This window comes from Polypterus senegalus, chromosome 12 (assembly GCF_016835505.1).
Source record: "Polypterus senegalus isolate Bchr_013 chromosome 12, ASM1683550v1, whole genome shotgun sequence".
Lineage (NCBI taxonomy): Eukaryota > Metazoa > Chordata > Cladistia > Polypteriformes > Polypteridae > Polypterus > Polypterus senegalus.
The window spans coordinates 16655468-16674707 of record NC_053165.1 but is presented as its reverse complement, the minus strand read 5'-3'; the positions used below and the strand labels follow the sequence as shown (position 1 = coordinate 16674707).

Below are 19240 nucleotides of genomic sequence, written 5' to 3'. Positions count from 1 at the left end.
AACAATGGGACTTCAGTTCTGGTATTTCACGGTAAGGACTGAGTACTCGTGTTAAAATGAGCCGCTCAGGTTCATACGATAACTGCACTGAAACCAGGATGTGAAGAAGGAACCTCCCAGGGTTAAGTTCTCTTACATCCAGGGTGAAGCACTTGACCTCTTAAGCGGGATTGTAATGAGTTTCTAATGCCTGTGACAATCTCAATGGAAAAAAAAAATTGAACTGTCTGCCTTACAGGATAATCTCCTAGAAAGCATAATGTAAAACATTAAACAAAGCACTATTTATGCAGCGACTATTTGTAGAAAGTACAAGTTAATATTTTCTTCATGGCAGCACGGTGGCACAGTGGTTAGTGTAGCCAACTCCCAATCCTAGCCTGTGTGGAGTCGCTCCATGTTGGTATCTCTCCAGCTACTTCACTTTCCTCCCATATTCCAAAGACTTGCCGTGTGTATAGGAATGAGTGTGCATTACGATGGGCTGGCATCCTGTCCTACCTGCCGTCTAATGCTGTCACAATAGGCCTTGGCTGCCCGCGACTCACCCAATGTCATTTACCAGGTTAAATATAAAAGATCAGAAAGGGGCCAAGTCAAATACAGTATGTATGTGAGCGTGAGTGGACCCTTCAGTGGCCTGGCGCTTCACTCAGGGCTGGTTCCCGTCTCAAGCCTGATGCTATTGGGCACTGAAAGCCCATGAATTGGACTGAACAAGCTGGAGAAGCACACTGAGAAAGGTAAATGAACATTGCATCTGTCAAATCCAAAATGGAGCGCTCTTTCTGTTTCTTTTTGCATTCTAAGGTTCCAACTAATCAAATGTTACCTACACCACAAGACTGTTTGGCTTCAAGGTCTCGTATGACAGTTAAACACCAAGAATGTGATCTTCTAACTTACAAAGCACGATTCTGGTTTATTTGTTTCGTATAAGCAGGAAGACCTAGCGGCCCGGAAGTTGGGCTATAAATATAAGGGTTGTCTGTTCAACCCCATCTTCCTCGTGGCTCCCTAGGTGATGCCAAGCAAGTTCTGTCGCTGTTCAGGCTGCGATTTGGAAGACGCTAAATAAAGTGGCATAGCTCAATGGTGCACTTGTCCATTCACTCAGGGCTCTGTGTGGTCCTTGCTGAAGCTCTAGGTGGTATTAGCTACTTTGGGGTCCCGACACATCCACCACTCCCCACCAAGCACACCAAATTAAAAATAATTTAATAATAAATTCATTTGTATTTGCTCACATCAAGTGGAGCATATGATATTATTTATCTTGACTTTCAAGAAGCATTTGCCACATGAGAGGTATGGGCATCAAATTAAAAGAAGTGGGAGTTCAGGGTGTGGTGTGCAGGTGGGTGAAGAATTGGCTCAAATATGAAGAAACAGTGCAAGGAACCTCATCAGAAGTGAGTGATGTTAAGAGTGGTGTCCAGCAGGGGTCAGTGCTGGGGCCCCTGCTATTTTAACATATGCAAATGATCCATCCATCCATTATCCAACCCGTTATAACCTAACTACAGGGTCACAGGGGTCTCCTGGAGCCAATCCCAGCCAACACAGGGCACAAGGCAGGAAACAAACCCCAAGCACACACTAGGGACAATTTAGGATTGCCAATGCACCTAACCTGCATGTCTTTGGACTGTGAGAGGAAACCAACGCAGACACGGGGAGAACATGCAAACTCCACGCAGGAAGGACCTGGGAAGCGAACCCGGGTCTCCTACCCACTGTGCCACCCATGTAAATGATTTAGATAGGAATATAAGTAGCAAGCTGGCTACGTTTGCAGATGATACCAAGATAGATGGATTGGCAGATAATCTGGAATCTGTTAAATCATCACAGGAGGACTTGGATAGCAGAATATCATCAATAAGCTGGTTAAGTCTGCAGAGGATACCAAACCAGATGGAAAGGCAGATAATGTGGAGCCCCCTAATCTGGTACGGGGGACTTGGACAACATACAGGTATGGGCAGTTTTGTGGCAGATGAAATTTAATGTCAGTAAATGTAAAGTATTACTTATAATGTTAGATATGAATACACAATGGGAGGTCTGAAAATCGAGAGTCCACCTTATGAGAAGGATTTACGAGTCGTAATGCAAAATCAACTACCAGACAGTGTTCAGAAGCCATTAGGAAGGCTAACAGAATGTCAGGTTATATAGCGCCTTGATGTGTGGAGTCCAAGTCACAGCAGGTTCTGCTCAGTCTTTATAACACACTGGTGATGCCTCATCTGGGGTCCTGGGTGCAGTTTTGGGTCTCCAGGCTACAAAAAGGACATAGCAGCACAAGAAAAGGTCCAGAGAAGAGTGACTGGGCTGATTCCAGTGCTACAGGGGATGAGTTATGAGGAAAAAATTACAAGAGCTGAACCTTTACAGTTTAAATAAAAGAAGATTAAGAGGAGACATGATTGAAGTGTTTAAAATTATGAAGGGAATTAGACCAGTGGATCGAGACGGTGACTTTAAAATGAGTTCATTAAGAACACGGGGACACAGTTGGAAACTTGCTAAAGGTAAATTTCACACAAACATTAGGAAATTTTTCTTTACACAGCGAACCACTGATACTTGGAGTAAAAGACCAAGAAGTGTGGTAGACAGCAGGACTTTCAAAACTTGACTTGATGTTTTGTTTGGAAGAATTAAGTGGATAGGACTGGTGAGCTCTGTTGGGCTGAATGGCCTGTTCTCTTCTAGATTGTTGTAATTCATGGCCCAAGAGTTCCTGTCACATAGAGGTTAAGGCTTCAATCCCTGAGGTTGTGGGTTCAAGTCCTGTTACTGACACTGTCTGGTCTGACCCTGAGTGAGTCACTTCACCTGCCTGTACTCCAACTGGATAAACAAAGGAAATTTAACCAATGGTATCTCTGCAATGCTGTCAGTCACCTTAAATAAAGGCATCACCCAAATACGTAAAATGTAAAAGTAAGTAAATGGAGACCATAGTTTCAGACCTCAGTCACACAAAACTTGGAACCATGGGGTCAGTCTGGTCATATTTTAGTTGAATTAACGATATATTAATTTTTTTTTAAATAGGGATGAGGAACTGGCCCAGGACAAACGCTTGGTGTGGCTGATGTTTACAGTAGCTTGTCCTTAGGCAGAAAAATGCCCTGGATGGCAGCCCAGTCCATCACAGGGCCCAGTCATGCCAAATCTCACACAGCAGCAGTTAACATGACCTGCACATCCTTGGAAATGTAAAAATAAAACTGGTAAACCCCAAAGAAAACACAAGCAGACACAAGAAGAGCGCCGAAACTCCACATAGATAGTGACCCGCTACTGGATTTGAACCCATGTTGGATGCTTGACGTAACAGCAGCCATTTCTGTGCCACTAAATGTACTTGGCAAAAACTTGCATGATAAAATTATTAAAAAAAATAAAAATAAAAATGGCATGACCTTGCATACTGTCAAATCCCATTTTAATAAGAAAGGAATAAAAAAAGAGCAGTCGGTAGTGAACTGTGACAAGACTTAATTAAGCCGCCGCTTCCCCACTTAACTCGGAAAAAGATAAAGCGGGCCGCTCAAATGCCAATTGAAGATAGAGGAAATTGTACAGCGCCTCGCTCGGCTGAGCCTGGTAATTTGCAATCTGTAATCCTGGCTGAGCATACGAGTGCTGTCAAGTGGACGGCGCTTATCTGAAAACGGGCTCCTCCAGCAGAATCCCACTTATAAATTTTTCTTTTCTGTTGCAAACATCCATTTATTTCATTCTCCGTAATAGAATTTGGCCCAATCTCTCTTCAATTTAGCCTCCTGCCTATCTGAATCTGCCCTCTTCGGGCCGCTTTACCACTTCTCTGACTGCCACACGATTCAAAACTCGTAAGGACAAAGTGCAAAATCTTTATTCTTCATGAGCTGTTATGGGCACTCTGCCCTGGCACACTTTTCAAAAGATAAATGAAAGCTCAAACTATTGGCTATTGTGTCCAAAGCTGCTCATCATCATCATCATCATCTTCATTTGCAGGGATGAAGCACAGATTAAAATCTTCCCATAACAAGTCAATAAAGCCACAATAAAGACAAGAAAAAAGTTGGAGGACATGCAAGAAAAGCACACATTGTTTTGGTTCGACTTTGGCTCTCCACATTTACGAGCCTGCGAGTGTCAATAATATCCCCTTACCTTTAAACGTTAGCTGCACTCGGGGAGCTGAAAGTATTGGATTACAGGACCCCGAGATCCAGACAGCCAGGAAGTGGATTGCCAAACACAAGCTAGCAGCAGCCATGGTCTTTGAAAGTCTGGTTTCAACAGAAAGTTGGCAGTACCCTGTGAAAAGAAAAGGAAAAACAAGGTTAATTTGCTTCATAAGGTGATATAATACGTTTCTTTTTTATAGTGTGGAAGACTGCTACACTGGGACACTTTCGGAATGGAAGGCGTGCTCAGGCCTGGATCACTAGAAGACAACCGGGGTTGTTGCACTGCCACAGATTCCCACAGGGCATGCTGGGAGTCAGAGTTTAGTGGTCCAGTCCTGTTGGGTTCCATGGGTGCTGCCAGAGGGAGCTGCGGGTACTGCTGAGCCTTACTTTGTCAGGCTCCCGTCTCACCTGGAAATGTTTCCCGACCAGGCTTACGGGACTTCGGAAACACACACAGGTACAGCATAAAAGAGGCTGGCTGCCACAGCTCCAGGAGCCGGAGTCAGGAGGAAGAGGAACAAAGCTTGCTGGAGGAAGGGGGAGGCAGAAAGACAGGGAGAGAGAAAGAGCTAGAGAAGAAGAAGAAGAAGGACGAGAAAGTGCTGTATGCTTCTCGATACTGTACTTCTTGTACTGTGTTGTGGGAAAAGCTTAAGGGAAGAGTTTCCCCAGGACAAAATAAAAGCCTGTATGTTGCTGGACTTGTGTCTGTGTCTGCCTGTGTCGAGTGTTGGGGAGCTGGATAGGCATTGCAAATGGGCTATCAATTCCATGAGAAAAATAAAACAACTAGATTACTGCTAGTCTTATATATAGACGTCTACGCGTGGAAGTATGTGTGTTTATCTGTCATGCCCAGAAGTATGAGGATACAACAAGAAGCTCAAAGAACCAGCAAGACGGTCCCAAGTTAATGAGTCGGATGAAGAAAGAAGTACGAGGCTACAGCGTGAAGCTGAAAGAAAGCGACTCAGTGGCCAAAGTGAAACCATCGATGAAATGCAAACTCACTTAGCCGTTGACACACAAGTGAGGCGAGCACAACGGGAAAATGAAACCTCCGAGGAGAAAGAAACTCACTTAGATGCTGATAGACAAGGGGGAGCACATCAGCAAAACTAAACCTTGGAGGAGAGAGAAACTCGCTTAGTCACTAATACACAAGCAAGGAAAGAGAAACTCACTTAGCCACAGATAGATAATGGAGGCGAAGATGTCGGCAAAACAAAACCTCTGAGGAGAGAGAAACTTGCTTGGCCGCTGATAGACATGGGGGGAGAGTACTGAGAAAAGAAAACCTCACTTATTCGCTAAAGCACAAGTGAGGCGAGCACATCGGCAAAATGTAATCAGCAGCTTAGCGGCTGATAGACAACAGAGGTGAGCACATCAGCAAAACTAAATCTTCGAGGAAAGAGAAACTTGCTTGGCCGCTGATAGACAAGGGGGGCAAGCACATTGGCAAAACAAAACATCCGAGGAGAGAGAAACTCACTTAGTCGCTAATACACAAGCGAGGCGAGTACATCGGCAAAACAAAACCTCAGAGGAGAGACAAACTCGCTTAGATGTTGATACACAAGCGAGGTGAGCACATTGGCAAAACGAAACCTTTGAGGAAAGAGGAACTCACTTAGTCGCTAATACACAAGCGAGGTGAGCACATTGGCAAAACAAAACCTCTGAGGAGAGGGAAACTCACTTAGATGTTGATACACAAGCGAGGTGAGCACATTGGCAAAACGAAACCTTTGAGGAGAGGGAAACTCACTTAGTCGCTAATACACAAGCAAGGCGAGTACATCGGCAAAACGCTTGGCCGCTGATAGACAAGGGGGGGAGAGCACATCAGCAAAACAAAACCGCTGAGGAAAGAGAACCTCACTGAGCCGCTAATGCACAAGCGAGGCAAGCACATCGGCAAAATGTAATCAGCAGCTTAGCGGCTGATAGATAACAGAGGTGAGCACATCGGCAAAACTAAACCTCCGAGGAGAGACAAACTTGCTTAGATGCTGATAGACAAGGGGGGTGAACACATCGGCAAAACGAAACCTCTGAGGAGAGAGAAACTCGCTTAGCTGCAGATAGATAATGGAGGCGAACACGTTGACAAAACAAAACCTCCGAGGAGAGTGAAACTCACTTAGCCACAAATACACAAGCGAGGCGAGTACATCGGTAAAACGCTTGGTCGCCGATAGACAAGGGGGGAGAGCACATCAGCAAAACAAAACCGCTGAGGAAAGAGGACCTCGCTGTGGTGCTAAAGCACAAGCGAGGCGAGCACATCAGCAAAATTTAATCAGCAGCTTAGCGGCTGATAGACAACAGAGGTGAGCACATCGGCAAAACTAAACCTCCAAGGAGAGAGAAACTAACTTAGTTGCTAATACACAAGAGACGCGAGCACATCGGAAAAACGAAACCTCTGAGGAGAGAGAAACTCACTTAGCCACTGATACACAAGCGATACAAGTACATCGGGAAAACGCTTGGCCGCTGATAGACAAGGGGGGAGAGCACATCAGCAAAACAAAACCGTTGGGGAAATAGAACCTCACTGAGCCGCTAATGCACAAGCGAGGCGAGTACATCGACAAAATGCAATCAGCAGCTTAGCGGCTGATAGACAACAGAGGTGAGAACATCGACAAAACTAAACCTCCAAGGAGAAAGAAACTCGCTTAGATGCTGACAGACAAGGGGGGTGAACACATCGGCAAAACAATAATTTTGAGGAGAGAGAAACTCGCTTGGCCGCTGATAGAGAACTGAGGGGAGCACGTCCGCAAAACGAAACCACCGACTCTGCATTTCAGTTTTTTTCTAACGATTTCAATAGTTTCTAGGAGCCCGGGCTTTTTACAGCACAGGTTTACAGAGCTAGATATAAATAAACTTGCTCAGTACCTTCAATTGCTGTAGCACTTGAGATATCTGCAGCAAAATGGTCATAATGAAACGAACAACCTGAGACCCACATCCACTTAGGATGCACATGTTCAAGCAGACGGCGCTGTCAGTTTGTAAGACCCACATTGCACATGAATGTAATGACCTGATTCAAAACTGACATGAAGCTGGAATTGAAATGTTCACTGCTATAAGGAGAGGCTCTCATTCCTCGTGTCCTTCACCGTACATGAAAAATGAACAGAGAAAACCACTGTAAAACAAGTCTGAAATGTGGAAGAAAATGAGAACAGAAAAGATTTGTGATACTCTGTTATTTGCTAAACGGCAGTACAGTGACACAGTGGTTAGCAGCAAAGCTTTACTGCTCTGTAGGTCGGGGTGTCATCCAGTTATTCACTGTCTGTATGAATTTTAAGAAGGCAGCCGGAATTCAAAATTTCACTGGATGCGGATGCCAGCTTTTAATACTCTATTGTCGGAAGAGCATATTTCAGAGCATAAAATGCATAGAACGAAGAACAAACGAAATTGGGAAAACGAGAGGAGACCATTCAGACCATCAAGTTTGTTTGATTAGCTAATAGCAAAGCTGTCCCAATATCTCATTCAAGTACTATTTAAAAGTTGTCAGGGTTTCTGCTTCAACCCCATGGCTTGGTTGCTGATTCTCACAGCTCTTTGTGTGCAGAGGTGCTTTCTGGCTTCTTTCAGCTTTACTTCTGATGCTTGCTGGGATAGGCTCCAGTTTCCATGCAACACTGGTCTGAATAACTGGACTTAGAAAATGGATGGATGGATGCATTAGAATGAATGAGAAACACGACTGAGACATGCAGAGCCTTCTGTTAGGATCGGTCATCCTCTCATCTACACAGAAATACATTTTGTTTAAGTGCCTTCGGTATAATTTCGAATCTCCAGTTAAGGAGTCAGATAGACGGCTAGAGGTAAGTAAGTGGGAGAACTCAAAATCGGTCTGCAACTTGAGAGTTCAAAATGTCAGTACACTGTGATGGCAGTCGGGAGACCATCATACTAAGTGTAAGCGGACTAATTCAAGATACAGCAGTCATGCAAATGGATTTGAAAACATCAGCAGACTGCGGTGCCAAATTGTGACACACACAATGGGTACAGATGTGGGCCAAGTGAAAGGAGCTACAGATAACTCCGAAGTAAGTTTCAAATAGCTGGACTCCCATGACGCTAGGAGCAAATTTCTCGATTTCCATACTTGTAATGGAATTTCTTTCTTCACATGTCATTGAGTATGAATGATACAATTCAAGATAAACATTTAAAAAGCATTGGAGTGCCCAAATGCAGAAAACCACATTGCCAACTTGTAATGCCGCATGTCATATCTCAGAGCGACTGTCTTTATAGTAGCATTTCAATGACAAACATACTGTATAACAAAATCATTTACAATTATGAAAGGGATAGTTTAAGGAGCATTGCATACAAAATATTAAAATGCCTGCAGAATGGGGCTGTTTGGGCTTTTGTTCTGTCACAGCTCCGTTTCCTAGTCACATGGAGTTTATACATCTGGGTCTCAGATTTGCTTGTCTACACTGATTCTCACCATTGTCATGAAGATGAGCGTATTAAGTTACCGTATTTATGCGTGTACCGCGCGCACATTTTTTCCCGAATATTAGCATTAGAAAATCAGGTGCGCGTCATGCACAAGGAAATGTAATTCTGTAATGTTTACTTCTTCTGCTTGGGCTCGGCTCTCTCTCGCTTGCACTCTCTCTCTCGCTCGCTTGCTCGCTCACGCTCTCTCTCTCTCTCTCGCTCGCTCGCTCGCTCACACTCTCTCTCTCGCTTGCTCGCTCACACTCTCTCTCTCTCTCTTTCTCTCGCTCGCACTCTCTCTCACTCTCGCTTGCACTCTCTCTCTCTCGCCCGCTTGCTCGCTCACACTCTCTCTCTCTCTCTCGTGCTCTCTCTCTCTCTCTCTCTAAACACTTCCTATACAATCACAATGCGCATCGTACATGGGGCGATTTTCTTTGTAAAAATTAGGGTGCACGTCTTACACGAGGGCGCGTGGTACACAAGTAAAAACAGTCATTTTCACTCCTAAATTCAATGGGTCTGACCAAGGGTGTGTTCTGCTATCCCAACCAAAGTTGTTCTTTCTTTGTGCCTACAGGTTGGCTAGCTATAATGGAGAAAAAAGACACTGGAGGAGATGGATACACGGAACTCACACTCCTTTTTCAGGCCATTCCAGAAACCGGATAAATTGGGGAGGGCTGATGTCATGACAGGCAAATGGCTGTAAAAATCATGTCAAAAACCTATAACACATCAAGAAGAAGAAATAATGAGTGGATTGAAGGAAATTAAAAGTGACTAGCAGTTTCAGGGTATGGGCTCATAATTACTATGTTGCATAGTGAGTAGTCACTAACAGTGTTTTAAGTAAGCCAGGCTGTTGTGACTACCTGCTGGCTTCAGCCGCATTAGATCCCAAAAATTAAAAGCTGGGAAAACAACACTAAATGTCCACAGTTCTTATCAAAAAAGCCTCACAAGAGGGAAGACAACCATAAACCCCTGGCTTTTGTTTGAAAGGTCAACAAATTACCTTTATAAAATGAATATTCATTAGCAAAAATACAGAAAAAAACTTTATGGAGCAAAAAGTGACGTAAGGAGTTGCCAAAATGGCAATTCTTCAGCAAACAAATTTCAATGCACAACCTGTAGGTAGAATCCAAGAAAAACAGACAAGAAAATGGCAAAAAAACAGGAAATCCAAACAGAAACAGCAATGCTCACATACTTCAAATAAATGAATGATCTCCTGCTCATGAGCCTTCTCAGCCATCTTAAATAACCAGAGGGAGGACCCGGGGGAGTGGAGATGTCAGGTTGACACCACTCATAAAACACAAGGGACATAACAAGAAACAGAATTTTAAACAAAGATTACAAAGCACAAATAAAAGACTATTAACAATAAATAAATAAATGTTATTTGTAAAATGGGTTATGCAGTGGCATAATGGTTATCATTCACAGCTCTGCAGAATTCTGATCCAATAATTAATTACTTGCATGGAGTTTTAGTGTTCATTCACCCTTAGAAGGCTGGATTCTCCTAAGCAGTATCGCGACTCAATACGAGTGAGTGGGAGTTGTTTCGGCCTCGTGTTTATTACTACCAGGATAGACTGGTGTCCCTTGACCAGAAATGCACACATGGGAAACAAATGGATGTAAACAAGGAGAGGAGTCTGCAATGTTTAATATACATTCTGACATAGTCAAGGACAGCAGATTTCATTTGAGGTCTTTAGCAACCTGTTTCTTCTGAGTTGTTGCTCAAGTTCAGCCTCAAATGACCAGCTGTTCACGGGCAAGTAACGGGCACAAGGCAGGAGCCAACACCAGCAGGGATGACAGTCTGTTAGAAGGAACCCTCACAGTCTCCCCAGCACAGGTCAGCTAACCTAACAGGGCACCATTGTAACGTGGAAAGGAAGCCAGACTGGACAGTACCACACTGACCTCTCATTAGTCCAAGTGCTGAGTCAGCAACACCTCTGGATGTGCCACGTATTGTTTAACATAAAGCAATAATCAACAAATGACAATTAGAGAGGAGTCGGACCCTACGCCAAGTACTGTGATTTGACTGTAAAGAGCAGAACTACTTCAAAGGTAAAACATAAGAAGAGTCCATTCAGACCATCACAGGTGCATACTGAAACAAGCAGTGACAGAAAGTGGTTAAAATAACCAAAAAACAATATAAAGCTCAGAATCACGATATGCAAACATGTAAAAGGGCTTTACAGGGTAGACGCAGCTATCAGACACGGACTGAACGGCCAGCTGGCCCAGTTCTGCTGGGACTTCCTTATATGTGATGCTCACTAGGTGTTGGTTTTTCCCCCAGATTCATGGTGCGATTCTGTTTTTTTTTTTTGGCTGTAAATCTTTGTCACGTAGGCCTAAATTTCCAGCTTTGCATTCTACGGTCAAGTGCAGCAATTTAACAGATGAACACTACACAGAAACAAATGATTGCATTAACCTGTCGATATTCAATTACAGGGCGGAAGGGGGGCATTAAAATGGGTCTCTGCTCAGTCACTTCCATTGTGAGGGGGGAGCCACTTCACCCACCACTATTGTGCAGCATCCACCTGGCAGCCATTTTTTTGCGCCAGTACGCTCAACACACATGAGCTATTAGGTAGTGAAGGGGTGATTGACAGTCAACCAATTAGAGACAGGGGATGATTAAGGGACAAGAATGACCAAGCCATGGTGGGCAATTCAGCCAGGACATCAGGATACACCCTGCTCTTTATGAAGGATGACATTTTTGACCACAGATAGCCAGGACCTCGGTTTTAGGTCTCATCCGAGGATTGGCTATAAACCGTAATTTGAAGAATAAATTTGGTCGATGGTTGCATGGATGATGTGATTTAAAGGTCATGATTTAGAATATGCCTTCAAATAAATCGTTCCGAGGTGAAGTTCTCAACGTACAGTAAATAGCAGAGAAAACTGTCAAATGATCTACTTCGGTTCAACGTTCGGTATGTTTTGCACAGAAATGGATACTTCAAAGAGTCGCATGCATGGAACTAAAAAGGAAAGAAAGAACGGGACACATAGATGCCGATGAAATACAAGAATATGCAGCTCTCAAAAGTCGACGGGTCCTTCCCAGGTCTTTTAATTAGAAACAGACACGATCGGCTCTACCTCGGGCGCAGTTACTGAATTACAGCCCATTCCGAGTGTGTCACAAAGCTCTCAATGTTTGGGTAAGAAAATAAATAAACCATTTCAATCATACCAAGATGCTCTTTTCTGACAGCAAAAAACGGGCCAAGCTACCCTGTCTATCTGTTTATAAACAGAATGTCTTGATTAAAATTACATTTGTTCCACTTATTAACTTTTCCATTTGTAATAAAAACCCCAAAGCTCAACGTATGATTAGTGCACTCCTTTATTCTTCTTTGCTTTTGTTCTGCTCCTCTGCCGACCACATTCTCCCATTCCCCTGCACGCCAGTTGCCTTGTAGCTTAATAGAAGTAATTCCAAGGCTATGGAGGGGCTCAACGATTTGTCTTTTGGGTTTTATAATTTCATTGTTTTCACATCTTTTACTTGGAGCATGAGTGTTGAGCTCCGGTCTTGGAGGGCCACAGTGGCTGCAGGTTTTCATTCTAACCATCTTCTTAATTAGTGACCTGTTTTTGCTGCTAATTAACTTCTTTTTCCTTAGTTCAGGGGTGTCAAACTCTGGTCTTGGTTTCATTCTAACCATCTTCTTAATTAGTGACCTGTTTTGGCTAATTAACTTCTTTTGCCTGAAGATTTTCATTCTAACCATCTTCTTAATTAGTGACCTGTTTTTGCTGCTAATTAACTTCTTTTTAATTAACTTGACTCAGGCCCTTTAGTTGTTTCTTTTTCCTTAATTAGCAGCCAAACAATAATGTGACATAAAACAAGCCGCCACATCACACAATGTCTGAAAATAAAGAAAGGTGAAGGTCTCGGTAAGGTTGATCTCTCGACTCACCAAAACACTTTGACGATGTTCTTATGAAAACAGAAAATCAACGGTTTTGGAAATGTCAGCTGTGGCAGAACGAGAGCAACAACAAGCCGTGGAATTAAATAACAAGTTTAATTAACAGCAAGAATTGCCTTCTCGTTAAGAAACTGGCTGGAGTGTGAAGCCTCAGTTTAGCTGGTCACTCTGTTGACTTGTTTCACATCTCATTTCTGTTTGGCTGCCTTGTAATGAGGAAACGAATCAATTCAGAGGACTGAATCCTTCTAACAAGGCTATTAAAAAGTAAATTAGCAGTGAAAAGAGGTCACTGATTAGGAAAAGGGTCTGAATGAAAACCTGCAGCCACTGCGGCCCTCCAGGTCTGGAGTTCGACACCCGTGCCTTCATTTTAATTAACTTGACTCAGGCCCCTTAGTTGTCTCTTTTTCCTTAATTAGTAGTCAAACAATAATGAGAAACAAAACCAGTGACCAGCTCATGTGAGACCATCACATAATATCTGAAAATAAAGAAAGGTGAAGATCTCAGTAAGGCTCATCTTTCAGGTGACCAAAATATTTTGACAGTGTTCTTAGAAAAAACAGAAAAACCAAGAGTTTTGGGAATGTCTGCTGTGGCAGAATGAGAGCAGCAACAAGCCACGTAATTAAATAACAGGCTTAATTAACAGCAAGAATCGGCTTCTCATTAAGAGATCGGTTGGAGTTTGAAATCCCAGTTTGGCTGGTCACCTGTTTTGTCATTTAATGAAGAAAAGAATCAATTCAGAGGACTGAATCCTTAAAAACGGGGCTAATAAAATGAAGGGAAAAGGAGTTAATTAGCACTGGTCACTGATTAGGAAAGGGGTTAGAATGAAAACCTGCAGCCACTGCGACCCTCCAGGCCCCGGAGTTCGACATTCCTGACTTAGAGGAAGAAAATACAAGAAACCAGTGTTGTGCATGAGCTAGTTTAAAAGAGCGCCTTCACTGAACGAGCATTTTTCTAAGAATGGTGAACTCAATGTAATTTATTTGCAGGTGAAGAACTAGAACGTGAGCTGTAGTTCAGTTTTAGGTGACATTCTGGATCTGGTTTAGGTGCAGATTAAACATTGTGCCTTACCCTGTAATGTAGGAGTGGAGCTGAATCCGAATACAATATTTGAATAAACACAAATAGTGGATTTTTATGAATATGTATTTCGTATGAATGTTTTGCCATTTCTTTGTATGCAGAAAAATAATGTAAAATTAGGGTAAAATTAGGGTTAGTGTTAGGGTCTGTGTCTGCTTGCTTGTGCTTAAGCTGAACCCTGCTGACACGAGCACACAGTGAAGCTCTGCTTTCGCTTTTAGGGAAATGTTGGACTTCACGAGGCCACTTTCTATTTTTCCCCTTTGGACATGCAATGTGTGATGCGAATTTTGACCGGCAGTGTAATCGGTTTAGTTCACCTACACGCTGGTTCCACAGTCACCATTTGTGTCACACGGTTGGAAACAGAGCAGTAATTTATATGGATACTTGCATCTATCCCATTTCTTTTTTGACCAGGAGATTAGCATATATGGTTATACGTGTTTGTTGCTGTGTATATCTCAATAAAGTGTATTTGAATAACAAAAATTGTATTTTATTCAAGAACACTGTAATAGCCTAATAAAAGGCATGCAAAACTGAAAAAATAAACTCATGGGTCATTTATTCTCACTCCTTAAAAACTACAAAATGAACTGAACATGAACTAGCTTAAAATTGAAATGGTGAACTATGAACGTGAATGTATTCCTTTTAATCTGTGTAAACTGAACTTTGAGCGAGTTCTTGTCAGGTGTGAACTTGCACAACACTGCAGTGGGTGTTAGGCTTGCTCTCGACTTTATCATCAGATCTCATCTTCATGTGCCCTGAACTTCCAGACTACATTTCAGCTTGTAGAATGGGTGGAATCCCCTCGGGTCAATCAGTCTGTCTAGCCTGCCATTCTTCATATCTACCTTGACCTTTAATTGGTCATTGGAGGGGACATGGGAGCAGAGAATGTTCTAGTAGCTGTGGAAACATTGGTTGACCAGTCAATCACAGTGCACACCTCTTATAATAGATCTAGCCTAACAGAGACTCTTTTTACTATGGGGTGGAAAACCATTTGGGCCCTGCAAACAGTTTAACACAGCAACTAGTGGGACGGTAAAATAAGCAAACAAAAATATAATAGTATCATAGTAAAACACGGGCCTCTTATTTAGGATTGGATGCTGCTTAGATGGATTCCTGCCCACCATAACGGTATTAAAAATGACAATGGTGTATATTGTGACGCGTGAGTTGGCGTCTTGCACCCCAAAGACGAGGTTGAGTCTCAGTACTTTATTCAACTTGAAACAGGAAGGTGATTTATTGTAGTGGGATCCACCATTCTACTATACACAGACACAGCAAGCAGGCAGGGGCCAGGGCCAGGTCAATGGCCAGTTATAATGTTTCCTGCATCACCCATTGGGCGACTGGCGCTTCACGCGTGGCAGGCGGTCAGCTTGTACTTGTAGCTGTGAAACTACGGTTGCCTCAACGCTGGTCAAGCAACCCTGAAGAGACGTGGCAGTCCCGTTAGGGAGGGTCTCTAAGAGTTCAGAAGTCTCATAATATATACCCACACATACACATATGTTCATAGCAGGGGCATTGATCTTTGTGTACAGTGACCAGAGTTTGAATTGTAAAGTCAGATCACAGTAGGGTGCAGGTATCCTCCTGTTTGGAGAGAAAGACCTCATGGCAACTTAACCAGTATGAATTCCATGTTAAGAGTGGGCAACAGGGGATCTATTATACTGTGAAGAATGTGCAACAATTATGGATGGAACTTTGCCTTGACATTTTAGTGAAAACAGGGACATGTAGGACATTTTGGGGTAAAAATTAGGAGAGCGTGACATTGATCCAGTGCTTTGTTGGGCCTAAAAATTAGGGTATGTGATCATTCTTTATAAGGATTCCTGGACAACCGCACACCTAACCCTAACCCTAACCTCCATAATCCAACCTAACCTCCTAGAACACCAGGTAAGCTTCCCAAGAACATATGGCTGGTCCTAAACAAGAATAGAATGAAACTGAATTGGGGTGAGAGGAGAGGGGCCTAGAGGTGGCATCAAATACTGGGTGGAGTGTGCAACCACTCACTGAATGTGAAGTGGGATTAAAGGGCCTATCCAAGGACATATCGATGGAGTGGTGGCTCTGAGGCTGGGGAGCTGTGCCAGTAATCGCAAGGTTGTCGGTTCGAATCCCGTAATCGCCACAGGTGACTCTACTATGTTGGGCCCTTGAGCAAGTCCCTTAACCTGGTATGACATTAACCTGCAAGCAGGTCCTCCAACTTGCAGGGAAAACTTTAGGGTTGGTGGCAGGACTGGAACTCCAGTCACCGTAAAAAAAACGGAGGTGTCACCTGATGCAGTCGGGTCCCAATCCAGGTGGTCTGTTGTGTGGTGAGGGCAGCAATCAGCTATCAGTGCATGTTCCCAACCTCCTCAAGGACATAGATATGAAGGACAGCCATCATCCAGAACACAAATAAGCCTAATGTATGTGTATATACAGATTATACAGTACCTGTAGTGCACCCTTCAATGAAATGGTAGCTTTTCCATGACAGAATCTGGGCTGTGCTTGGACTTTCTCATGATATCCACCAAGCTAAAAGCTGATTTTTCCAAGGATAGATGGGAATAAATGGTATGCGCACGTAGTGAACAAATACACGGCCTCTCTAAAAAATGTTCCTGCAGCATTTGTCATTTTCAAATTCTCCCTGCTTCTCCACACTGTTATACCAGCAGCCTACAAGATTCTGAAGAAGCCACTTATGCACTACTTCTATCATCTTATTCCCTGCAAAACAATGAGCTCGCCCAGCTTTTATACAATTTCTTTACATCGTTACTTTTCTTTCACCAATAACGTTGACCTTGGCTTCTTCCCCCTTCTTCTCTTCTTCTGGTTGATGTTGACAGCCATTGTTCACTTTTGAACATCTCCATCCACTCACATACACTTTTGTCAATAATGGCCACATACGCGAGTGTGAATTTCAGCCCTTTGTACAATCTTCCGCTCAAAACAAATCTACACAATGACTCTCTGGTGTCCTTTTGCACAAGCTGGCAGATGCATAGCCGTGATCTTGACATTGCAGCAACTCACACATGGACAGCAAGGTCAGCAGAAGTAAACACTTGACTAAGGGCCACAGTTCCCACTGAGCCACTTCACGAAAAAAGGTTTGCAAAGAAAGGAGGAGAGAAAACATTCTGAAGAGCCCTTCTAATAAAAATAGATACAAAGCAGAAGGAAAGGGCAAGAGAATAAGGGTAACCAATGAAGTCGCAAAATATCATTATACTAACTACAGGGCTCCGCCTCCTGATCGCTTCACTCGCCAACCCTCGGGGACGGCGCTGGGTGCCCGCAATCTCACGGCTGAGCCACTTGAAGGGCATCGAGGTGCTCCTCCGTTAGAGAAAGCGATTGAATTTAAAGAACTGGTTTATAGAAGAGAATGCGGGGCGCGGGAGGAAGACAGTTTGGTCCTTGGTTATTATGGACAGAAAATCAGTTACTGGAGTATTTCACTACAACTGTCTATTTTAAATACCAATGAATAATAACATGTAGTGAAAAGTAAATGTAGAAGAATTGAAACGTAATAAAATGTAAATAAAAAGTTAAATTACATTAACGCCTCGTCAAAAACAATATTAGTTTATATAATGTTAATGGTCACTGCAACCATCACATCAGTTATATTCAGGTTGAATCCAATGCAGACTCAAGGGGTTTTAATATAAAACCTCCGTCCATTATTTTAACCTACTTATTATAATATTACTATCTGTCCCCTGTGTCTCCACCCGCATAGTAGTGAAACAGGACAAAACTTTAACATTTTGTTTAAATGTAATAATTTGTATTGATAGCTTTTGTATCCGAGGGTCTCTTACTATGCAATATTTTTGGTTTTGCTATCAGGAGCGAGAATGGAGCTGTAATCTCTTTGCCAAAAATGTAAAAAAATTGGCAAGGTATCTCTGGCCAAGCGTAAGGTAGGTACGCTCCAATGTCAAACGTTGGCACTGTATGTGATCGTGTTCAGCTCTGATGGGAGAGCGTCCACCACGTGGGGAGAAGAGCGCATGGCCGACATGCCTCTACCAATGAGCAGCTACCCTCTAAAAACATACGTAGCTCTGATCTCTCTCAAAAATGTCAAACGGTACTCCTTACCAATCTCTGCCGAACAAACAGGTATTGCTACAGTACCTAAATGGAGGCAAGGTGCACTCCAACATGTGGCGATAGGTAGAGCAACTCTGACGGAGGCTGGCGTGACAGTGAGGAGGGTCCCCTCCCCTCGGCTCACAGCCTTTCTCTCGGAAATAAAACGGTACCACAAGCAAACTATGATACTTGTACAATGAGAGAAGTTGCAAAATCAACCGGAATGTTATATTTATTTAATAATATTTATATATATATATAATTATGCAACTCTTAATGTAATGCAGGAAAACAATACAATTTTGGGTGACTGATGCTACCAGTCTGGTCAAACATTTCGTTGATTTGGGAGATTGTGTGCCTATGCACTGCAGGAGGTCCAAATTCCTCCAACATCCTTCGTTGCACGTTGATATAGCGTAATGAAAATGCATAATTAGATATGGACCACCCTATCTATATATAATATAGATAGATAGATAGATAGATAGATAGATAGATAGATAGATAGATAGATAGATAGATAGATAGATAGATAGAAAGGCACTATATAATTGATAGATAGATAGATAGATAGATAGATAGATAGATAGATAGATAGATAGATAGATAGAAAGGCACTATATAATTGATAGATAGATAGATAGATAGATAGATAGATAGATAGATAGATAGATAGATAGATAGATAGATAGATAGATCTATTTATCAATTATATAGTGCCTTTCTATCTATCTATAGATATATATATATATATATATAGAGAGAGAGAGAGAGAGAGGAGATGGAGCCTATCCTGGCAGTGTTGATGTCTGGATCTTCCTACCCACACTCAAGTCATACTTTGGCAAATTAAAGTTGTCAAAAACTTTTGTATCTTAGGGATGTGAGAGGAAACCAATGCACCCTCAAAAATCTCAGGTAGACACGGGAAGAAACACTCAATAAATGGGCCAGAACTCCAACCCAGTCTCCCGGAGGTGCATGGCCGCATCGCTAACCGACATGCCATTGCTGCCATTTATCTTATCAGCAAACAAATAAAAGAACAGTCGTGCACTCCATTTGTAGGTTTGTATTCACTGAAACAGACAACCTTAGCTGCCAGTGAAGATTTATTTTCACTCAATCTCCACTGTTTGCTAACTCTGGCGTTTCCTCCAGAGAGCATTTCTGTGCTCTCCATCTGTCTTTGAGTTTGTGCCACTTACCACCCTCCCCGCCCAACAGCCCCCCCTTAGGTACACACATACAGTACTCTCACTCTTTCAGCCTTTCCTATTTAGT

The 19240-nt window shown here is 42.8% G+C and overlaps 1 protein-coding gene across 2 annotated transcripts in view; it reads right to left on the bottom strand.

The window, feature by feature from the left end:
- LOC120541585 (semaphorin-3F-like) overlaps positions 1-19240 on the bottom strand; it is a 329969-nt gene that overhangs the window by 293338 nt on the left and 17391 nt on the right. For both annotated transcript variants that reach the window (XM_039773350.1, XM_039773351.1), the window contains exon 2: positions 4177-4323. In XM_039773350.1, coding sequence (XP_039629284.1) covers positions 4177-4282 — 106 coding nt within the window. In that variant the 5' untranslated portion in view covers positions 4283-4323. The remainder of the gene's footprint in view (positions 1-4176; positions 4324-19240) is intronic.